The sequence below is a fragment of the Galeopterus variegatus genome, unplaced genomic scaffold, assembly GCF_000696425.1.
Source record: "Galeopterus variegatus unplaced genomic scaffold, G_variegatus-3.0.2 Scaffold3628, whole genome shotgun sequence".
In the NCBI taxonomy this organism is placed as follows: Eukaryota; Metazoa; Chordata; class Mammalia; order Dermoptera; family Cynocephalidae; genus Galeopterus; species Galeopterus variegatus.
In genome coordinates this window covers 204,085-213,866 of record NW_007729739.1, presented here as the reverse complement: position 1 = coordinate 213,866, position 9,782 = coordinate 204,085, and the positions used below count along the sequence as shown (strand labels likewise).

Below are 9,782 nucleotides of genomic sequence, written 5' to 3'. Positions count from 1 at the left end.
TGTTGTTCTGACTTTCCTTCCTCGCTTTTCCATTCATACCTGACCCACCTCTAATTTCCAAACTTTTGTTGGTATATTTGGACGTTTATATTAATGTTATTAGTAATTATCTTTAAATGATGGACTTCTTCCCCAAGAACAAGTTTTTATGCTTACATTTAGTTTTGTTACCTCTTTGACAATAGTTATTTGGGGTTAACCATACTTTCCTGGTTATTTTTATATCTGCTAGTTCTTGAATTTCCTTCTTTAGTCTTTTTTTTTTTCAGTAGGGCTCAGAAGTGCAGTACTTTCTGTCACCTAGTGTAAGACCCGTGCACTTTGCACAAATCACACGCCAGGGGTGGCTCACTTCACAAAGACCACAAGACAAGAGATGCTGCAATCAGGCAAGAAGAATTTTATTTTTCAGCTAGCTGAGGCCCTTTGCCTTTCGGAAAAGCGCCCCCTCCCTTTACATTGGAGTTTTTATACACTTTCTTTGGACAAAGACTTTATTCATGGTCAGGCTTAATAATCACTTGGGCTCTGCCAGGTGTCCTGAAGATAAGAGGGCTGGTTAGTCCTTGAGACGGGCTGGTCTCTGGAATGTGCGTCTAGTTCTGCTTTGACCTCTAAAAAGCTGCTTCACTTAAAATACCTTTAGATATGTTTTCCTCATTTTTAGTAAGTTCTTACAGGAACAATTTGTGCAGATTAAGTTAAAGTTATACTGTGCAGGCTAAAGTTACATTTCAGGCAACAGTGCAGGTTAAAGTTACATTTTTCTTTATAACACTCGTATGTATGAGAATGCTTTCCTTTTGACATATCATATACATGGCGACTTGATTGTAAATTAGATTATGGATCACAGACTTTACCTTTCAAGACTGTGGCGATTGTTCCAGTCTATTCCAACATTTCATATTACAGAAAAATTGGGGTCCAACCTGATTCTTTGTCCTTATAAATAACTGATGTTTTTTCTGTCTATAGAGCTTTTATTGTTTTTTATTTTTGAAATTAAAAGTCCAGTAGATGTATTGTGGTAGAGGTCTCTTTACACTAATTAAGTTTTAGGAAAAGTATCTTCTTTCTTAAATTATTTTTTCCCCTTCAATTTCTCTGTCTTCACTCTCTGGAATATCTGATGTATGCATATTGGATTTTTTTCATTTATCTTCCATGTCACTTGTCATTTCTCTCATTATTTTAATCTCTTTATCCCTCTGTGGAGTCATTTCCACTTCACTATTCCATTTCTGCAGAGCCCAGCTGCCACGTGACAGCACTTCTCATCTCTTCAAAGATTTTTGCTTTGGCACCTCTTCCTGTTCTGACTTCACAAATGCAGTGCTAGATTTAATCTTGTCACAACCATGACTAAAAATCTTCTGAGATTTTTGCCTGTTCTTTGCTGTAGTTCACATAAAAATATTGGCTTTGACTTCTCAGGTGGTCTTTTCTCTTAAAACTTTGAAATCTTTTCTTATGTCCAGTGATTTTTACTATGTGCTTTCCCATGGAGAGGGAGGTCTGCGTGAGTCCAGGACTGAAATTGACATGGTTTCCACAAGAGATCACTAGGGTTCTAATCCACATCTGTCAGGTCAAATGATAGGAGCACAGAAAAGTCAAGTTTTGCTTTGCTTACATCCTTTGAGAGGAGGAGCTAGAGACGGTGATAAGAAGGGAGGCTTCAACTTCGTGAGTTTCTTTTTGCTTTGACAGCCAGACATTAGCTGGGGCAATGACTCCTAGCCAGGGTCAGCCATCAGTTCATATGTAAAACAAAATGCTCTGTGCAAAAGGCTCTTCAATCCCCCAGCCCACAGCATCACATGGTCTCTTTAGAAGCACTGATGGACCTCCCAGTGGCTCCCAGTGGCTCCTCAGTGTGTCCCAACTCCAGCCCTAACCACAGAGGAGATGTAGCCTGGCTCTCTGTTGCCCCTACATCCCACCTGAGGCTGTGTCAGCGGCTGCTCCGAGCTGTGCAGAGGGGCAGCAGCAGAGTGGCCACGCCACTGCCTGCCACCCATGCTGTCCTTGGGCTTCCACAGGAGGGTGCTGATGAGCAGGACTACGCTTCATAGCTGCAGGTCTAGTTGGTGCTCTTTACCCTTGCCCATCTGTGCCACATCAGGCAGAAGATGTACCTTTATCTTCTGCTGCAAAGGCTGTCAGCCTCCTCTAACTTCCGTGCCCATGCAGGTTTTCCCCCATCTGTGTGTTATTGGTTGGGCGACAATACTTTCTGGTTTGCCTGGGATGGTCCCAGATTCCTCTTGGTTGTCCCAGCATAAATGTTAATAACACGCCCTTTTACTCTCAAAAGTGTGCTCGTATGAGCAATAAATTATATGATCACTCTGGTTAACGATCATTTCACAGGGGACTGGGAACGGCCAGTTGCTCTCAGATGATCACATCACCCTCCTTCCCAGAAGCTGGTGTAATTTTTTTTTTTATCAAATTGATGCCAGTTCAGTAATGGCCATTCTCCCCATCCCTGTGTCTCAACCCATCTTTAGTAACTTTCTCCTCTCCGGGCAGATCATTTTATCTTTCTGAACCTCTCTTTCTTGCTCTCTTAAATAAGGGTACTGAACTCTGTCATGCCAACCTCACACTGCCCACAGGTCAAGGTAAGACCACGGATGCAAAAGCCTCTGTAAACCGTAAACTGCAAAGTGCAGTAAAAATGTGAGGCTTCATTTCAGGAAGGCCTAGAATGTGGAAAGGGCTGCTGCGTGGGTGGTACTGGCAGCCCCTCGTCCCTGTTCTGGGATTCGATCTGCTGGGCCCAGCCGCTGGACTCACTGTCTTCCTCTCCTCCTCACCCCCTATCTCGGCAGGAGAATCGCTGCCCTTGGCCACCTCCAATCAAGTTCTCATTAAGTTCAGTGCCAAAGGCCAAGCACCAGCCAGAGGCTTCCACTTTGTCTACCAAGGTATGCAGCACGTGGACACCCGAGGTACGAAGGTGATCCTGGGTCTTCGGTGACTCAGTGACAGAGAGAACAGGGATCTTTGACCCCTAGTTTAAGCCTCTTTCTCAGGGTGTTTGGGGATAGTTACTAGTTTGTGGGGCAATTTCCTGAAATTCAGTTGAGTTTTATACATTTGCTTACCCTACAGACATTTCTTGGACCAAACTTTATGTTGCATGAGGAAGGAAATGAGACATGGCTAATTTCTTCCCCTGCCCCTCCTCGCCCGGTCCCCCTGCCCATTGTCTAGTACAGTCCAGTGGCATTGGAGAGGCATCCCAGGCCTCTCTCCAAGACTCTCTCCCATGGGGCCTGGTTTTGTCTGCAAGGCACAGTAAGGGTGTGGGGAAAACACAGACTTTGAAGTGAGGTGAACATGGATTTGAATCCCAACTCCGCCACTGCACCTGTAAAAAGACAGGATTAAAAGAGTTCACAAAGCAGCTGGTACCAAGCAGGTAATCAGTGTTCACTCCCTTCCTTCCTGGCCCAGAAGGGCAAAGTCTTGGTGCATCCTGGCTTCCTCCTGCAGGCCCCAACCTCCCCTTGTGCAGAACACCCACTTCTGTAGGCCCCCGGTTCTCGGCACGGTCCTGTTCACTGGACTCTGCCCAGGATGAGCTGCATCTCCTTGTTCAGGGGTAATCCTGCTCCTGGGGGTGCCATCCCTGGGGTCTGGGTCAGAGGGTCCCATCTGCCATTGTGGGGCAGGGAGAGAAGAGATTCAGGTCATGGAGAGCAGGGCCCTGGGCGTGGAGAGGAGAGGCCAAAGGCAGGGTGAGGGCACTGAAGGTGGAGGAGGAAGGGCCATTCTCTCTGCTGGGGAACATGGGACCCTGATCAGCGAGGGGCATCGTTGGGAAAGCAAAGAACAAAGCTGGGCCTAACGTCTGGAACCAGGAGGCTCACACTACCTTCCGTGGTTTCCAGAAGCTGTGCTGCAATGTTGTGTGTCCAACTGTTTCAGTAAAATGGACATCAGCCTAGTCAGCCCCGACCCCTGCCCTAGGGGGAAGTGCCCAGAGCCTCTCAGGGTCCCACCCAAACTGCCTTTGTTGCAGTCTCATTGTGTGTTGATCACCGGGCCAGTTTCTAGAGGGGTGAGGCCTGGCCCTCAGTGCCCTTGTCCCCTGCAGCCGTGCCCCGAACCAGCGCCACACAGTGCAGCTCTGTGCCAGAACCCCGCTATGGCAAGAGGCTGGGCAGTGACTTCTCGGTGGGGGCCATCGTCCGCTTCGAATGCAACTCCGGCTATGCCCTGCAGGGGTCCCCCGAAATCAAGTGCCTCCCTGTGCCCGGGGCCTTGGCCCAGTGGAATGTGTCAGCACCAACGTGTGTAGGTGAGCGCCCAGACAACCAGGACGGGGGCAGGAGCAGCACACAGCCCTTTCTCCCTGAGGGAGGCAGCAAGGCCCGGCAGAGGCCCCAAGGCACACAGCAGCCCCTTCCCACCAGCGTAACTTAAGTGGGATGCCCCATTCAGGCCGCATCACTAGGCCTGTGGCTTGGGTGTGGAGACAGCGAGGAGGAGCAGCTGGGGGTACTGGGGAGGGACACATGTGAAGGGGGGGAGAGACAGCGAGGGTCCTGATCCCTGAAGGAGGTTGTCTGGGGAGAAGTCACGGGAAGAGGCCAAAAATGGAATGGGAAGGCCATGAAGGGAGAAGCCAGCAGGAGGAGAGTCCCACGCAGAGGCCGGGGCTGAGGAAGGAGTCTGTCTGGAGGCCCCCTGGGGGAACCACACGGACCCAGGAGGGGCCTCTGACCGGAGCTGCCTCCCCTCCCAGTGCCGTGTGGAGGCAACCTCACAGAGCGCAGGGGCACCATCCTGTCCCCCGGCTTCCCGGAGCCCTACCTCAACAGCCTCAACTGTGTGTGGAAGATCGTGGTCCCCGAAGGCGCTGGCATCCAGGTAGGGGCACAAAGTCTCCTCAGTCGGGCCAGTTGCCACCCACAGGTGCTGGTCATTGCCAAACCCCAAGCCAGGGTGAGCCCAGAAGAAACACATCAGCCCTGTGCCTGCCCCTGTGGCTGAGGAGGCTCAGTCCAAGGGTACAGATGTGGCCACAAACAGAAAAGCACCAGAGCTCGTGGGCTCTTCGGAGGGCAGCAGGGGAGAGGCAGGCACTGGCTCAGGCCAGCAGCAAAGGCTAAAGGAAGGAGTGGGCGTGGAGCTGGAATACGAAGATTGCGGAGGAGTCATGGGAGGTGTTTTTCAAATAGCTTGAGGAGTTTAAGACTTCCAGAGATGAGCAGAAAGCCAGCCAGACTGAAGTTGGCCACCTTCCTGGAATTTCTTTTCCCCATTCTCTACCTTGCAAAGTATCCCACTGTGTTACAATCATGTATTTCACATCTCTCTCCCCCACCAGACAATGAGCTCCTCAGAGTAGGGACTGCGTCTGGCTCTTATTGGAAGGACCTAGCACAGAGTAGGTGCTCAATAAACTGAATTAACTATGGGAAGGGAGGAGAGGAAATGGAGGGAGGGAAGAGAGAGAATTAGGGAGGGAGGGAGGGAGAGGCGCAGGCTGCCGGACTGACAGTTCGATCCTTCTGCCTTCCCAGATTCAAGTCATCAGTTTTGTCACAGAGCAGAACTGGGACTCCCTGGAAGTGTTTGATGGTGCTGACAACACTGTAACCATGCTGGGAAGTTTCTCAGGTAAGCTGGGGCTTCCAGAGGCTTCCATTTGGAAGGTAGCGGTAGACATCATCACCATCATGTTATTATTGAGATATATTTCACATGCCATAGAATTCACCATTTTAAAATGTACACCAGTGGTCTTTAGTATATTCACAAGTTTCTACAACCATCACTACTACCTAATCCCAGAACATTTTGATCANGCAAAGGCTGTCAGCCTCCTCTAACTTCCGTGCCCATGCAGGTTTTCCCCCATCTGTGTGTTATTGGTTGGGCGACAATACTTTCTGGTTTGCCTGGGATGGTCCCAGGTTCCTCTTGGTTGTCCCAGCATAAATGTTAATAACACGCCCTTTTACTCTCAAAAGTGTGCTCGTATGAGCAATAAATTATATGATCACTCTGGTTAACGATCATTTCACAGGGGACTGGGAACGGCCAGTTGCTCTCAGATGATCACATCACCCTCCTTCCCAGAAGCTGGTGTAATTTTTTTTTTTATCAAATTGATGCCAGTTCAGTAATGGCCATTCTCCCTATCCCTGTGTCTCAACCCATCTTTAGTAACTTTCTCCTCTCTGGGCAGATCATTTTATCTTTCTGAACCTCTCTTTCTTGCTCTCTTAAATAAGGGTACTGAACCATCCCTGTGTCTCAACCCATCTTTAGTAACTTTCTCCTCTCCGGGCAGATCATTTTATCTTTCTGAACCTCTCTTTCTTGCTCTCTTAAATAAGGGTACTGAACTCTGTCATGCCAACCTCACACTGCCCACAGGTCAAGGTAAGACCACGGATGCAAAAGCCTCTGTAAACCGTAAACTGCAAAGTGCAGTAAAAATGTGAGGCTTCATTTCAGGAAGGCCTAGAATGTGGAAAGGGCTGCTGCGTGGGTGGTACTGGCAGCCCCTCGTCCCTGTTCTGGGATTCGATCTGCTGGGCCCAGCCGCTGGACTCACTGTCTTCCTCTCCTCCTCACCCCCTATCTCGGCAGGAGAATCGCTGCCCTTGGCCACCTCCAATCAAGTTCTCATTAAGTTCAGTGCCAAAGGCCAAGCACCAGCCAGAGGCTTCCACTTTGTCTACCAAGGTATGCAGCACGTGGACACCCGAGGTACGAAGGTGATCCTGGGTCTTCGGTGACTCAGTGACAGAGAGAACAGGGATCTTTGACCCCTAGTTTAAGCCTCTTTCTCAGGGTGTTTGGGGATAGTTACTAGTTTGTGGGGCAATTTCCTGAAATTCAGTTGAGTTTTATACATTTGCTTACCCTACAGACATTTCTTGGACCAAACTTTATGTTGCATGAGGAAGGAAATGAGACATGGCTAATTTCTTCCCCTGCCCCTCCTCGCCCGGTCCCCCTGCCCATTGTCTAGTACAGTCCAGTGGCATTGGAGAGGCATCCCAGGCCTCTCTCCAAGACTCTCTCCCATGGGGCCTGGTTTTGTCTGCAAGGCACAGTAAGGGTGTGGGGAAAACACAGACTTTGAAGTGAGGTGAACATGGATTTGAATCCCAACTCCGCCACTGCACCTGTAAAAAGACAGGATTAAAAGAGTTCACAAAGCAGCTGGTACCAAGCAGGTAATCAGTGTTCACTCCCTTCCTTCCTGGCCCAGAAGGGCAAAGTCTTGGTGCATCCTGGCTTCCTCCTGCAGGCCCCAACCTCCCCTTGTGCAGAACACCCACTTCTGTAGGCCCCCGGTTCTCGGCACGGTCCTGTTCACTGGACTCTGCCCAGGATGAGCTGCATCTCCTTGTTCAGGGGTAATCCTGCTCCTGGGGGTGCCATCCCTGGGGTCTGGGTCAGAGGGTCCCATCTGCCATTGTGGGGCAGGGAGAGAAGAGATTCAGGTCATGGAGAGCAGGGCCCTGGGCGTGGAGAGGAGAGGCCAAAGGCAGGGTGAGGGCACTGAAGGTGGAGGAGGAAGGGCCATTCTCTCTGCTGGGGAACATGGGACCCTGATCAGCGAGGGGCATCGTTGGGAAAGCAAAGAACAAAGCTGGGCCTAACGTCTGGAACCAGGAGGCTCACACTACCTTCCGTGGTTTCCAGAAGCTGTGCTGCAATGTTGTGTGTCCAACTGTTTCAGTAAAATGGACATCAGCCTAGTCAGCCCCGACCCCTGCCCTAGGGGGAAGTGCCCAGAGCCTCTCAGGGTCCCACCCAAACTGCCTTTGTTGCAGTCTCATTGTGTGTTGATCACCGGGCCAGTTTCTAGAGGGGTGAGGCCTGGCCCTCAGTGCCCTTGTCCCCTGCAGCCGTGCCCCGAACCAGCGCCACACAGTGCAGCTCTGTGCCAGAACCCCGCTATGGCAAGAGGCTGGGCAGTGACTTCTCGGTGGGGGCCATCGTCCGCTTCGAATGCAACTCCGGCTATGCCCTGCAGGGGTCCCCCGAAATCAAGTGCCTCCCTGTGCCCGGGGCCTTGGCCCAGTGGAATGTGTCAGCACCAACGTGTGTAGGTGAGCGCCCAGACAACCAGGACGGGGGCAGGAGCAGCACACAGCCCTTTCTCCCTGAGGGAGGCAGCAAGGCCCGGCAGAGGCCCCAAGGCACACAGCAGCCCCTTCCCACCAGCGTAACTTAAGTGGGATGCCCCATTCAGGCCGCATCACTAGGCCTGTGGCTTGGGTGTGGAGACAGCGAGGAGGAGCAGCTGGGGGTACTGGGGAGGGACACATGTGAAGTGGGGGAGAGACAGCGAGGGTCCTGATCCCTGAAGGAGGTTGTCTGGGGAGAAGTCACGGGAAGAGGCCAAAAATGGAATGGGAAGGCCATGAAGGGAGAAGCCAGCAGGAGGAGAGTCCCACGCAGAGGCCGGGGCTGAGGAAGGAGTCTGTCTGGAGGCCCCCTGGGGGAACCACACGGACCCAGGAGGGGCCTCTGACCGGAGCTGCCTCCCCTCCCAGTGCCGTGTGGAGGCAACCTCACAGAGCGCAGGGGCACCATCCTGTCCCCCGGCTTCCCGGAGCCCTACCTCAACAGCCTCAACTGTGTGTGGAAGATCGTGGTCCCCGAAGGCGCTGGCATCCAGGTAGGGGCACAAAGTCTCCTCAGTCGGGCCAGTTGCCACCCACAGGTGCTGGTCATTGCCAAACCCCAAGCCAGGGTGAGCCCAGAAGAAACACATCAGCCCTGTGCCTGCCCCTGTGGCTGAGGAGGCTCAGTCCAAGGGTACAGATGTGGCCACAAACAGAAAAGCACCAGAGCTCGTGGGCTCTTCGGAGGGCAGCAGGGGAGAGGCAGGCACTGGCTCAGGCCAGCAGCAAAGGCTAAAGGAAGGAGTGGGCGTGGAGCTGGAATACGAAGATTGCGGAGGAGTCATGGGAGGTGTTTTTCAAATAGCTTGAGGAGTTTAAGACTTCCAGAGATGAGCAGAAAGCCAGCCAGACTGAAGTTGGCCACCTTCCTGGAATTTCTTTTCCCCATTCTCTACCTTGCAAAGTATCCCACTGTGTTACAATCATGTATTTCACATCTCTCTCCCCCACCAGACAATGAGCTCCTCAGAGTAGGGACTGCGTCTGGCTCTTATTGGAAGGACCTAGCACAGAGTAGGTGCTCAATAAACTGAATTAACTATGGGAAGGGAGGAGAGGAAATGGAGGGAGGGAAGAGAGAGAATTAGGGAGGGAGGGAGGGAGAGGCGCAGGCTGCCGGACTGACAGTTCGATCCTTCTGCCTTCCCAGATTCAAGTCATCAGTTTTGTCACAGAGCAGAACTGGGACTCCCTGGAAGTGTTTGATGGTGCTGACAACACTGTAACCATGCTGGGAAGTTTCTCAGGTAAGCTGGGGCTTCCAGAGGCTTCCATTTGGAAGGTAGCGGTAGACATCATCACCATCATGTTATTATTGAGATATATTTCACATGCCATAGAATTCACCAGAGTTTCTCGGGTAAGCTGGGGCTTCCAGAGGCTTCCATTTGGAAGGTAGTGGTAGACATCATCACCATCATGTTATTATTGAGATATATTTCACATGCCATAGAATTCACCATTTTAAAATGTACACCAGTGGTCTTTAGTATATTCACAAGTTTCTACAACCATCACTACTACCTAATCCCAGAACATTTTGATCATCCCAAAAAGAAACGGGGCCCCCATCTTCACTCACTCCCCACTCCCACCCTCCCACCACCCCCA

At 51.3% G+C, this 9,782-nt stretch overlaps 1 protein-coding gene across 1 annotated transcript in view; it reads left to right on the top strand.

Moving 5' to 3' along the window:
• The first annotated feature begins 874 nt into the window (after nt 1–874).
• CSMD2 (CUB and Sushi multiple domains 2) overlaps nt 875–9,782 on the top strand; it is a 122,166-nt gene continuing 113,258 nt past the window's right edge. The window contains exons 1-9 of the mRNA XM_008585596.1: nt 875–2,936; nt 4,112–4,315; nt 4,763–4,887; nt 5,544–5,681; nt 6,363–6,408; nt 6,484–6,714; nt 7,890–8,093; nt 8,541–8,665; nt 9,322–9,418. Of these exons, the coding sequence (XP_008583818.1) occupies nt 2,717–2,936; nt 4,112–4,315; nt 4,763–4,887; nt 5,544–5,681; nt 6,363–6,408; nt 6,484–6,714; nt 7,890–8,093; nt 8,541–8,665; nt 9,322–9,418 (1,390 nt within the window). The 5' untranslated portion in view covers nt 875–2,716. The remainder of the gene's footprint in view (nt 2,937–4,111; nt 4,316–4,762; nt 4,888–5,543; nt 5,682–6,362; nt 6,409–6,483; nt 6,715–7,889; nt 8,094–8,540; nt 8,666–9,321; nt 9,419–9,782) is intronic.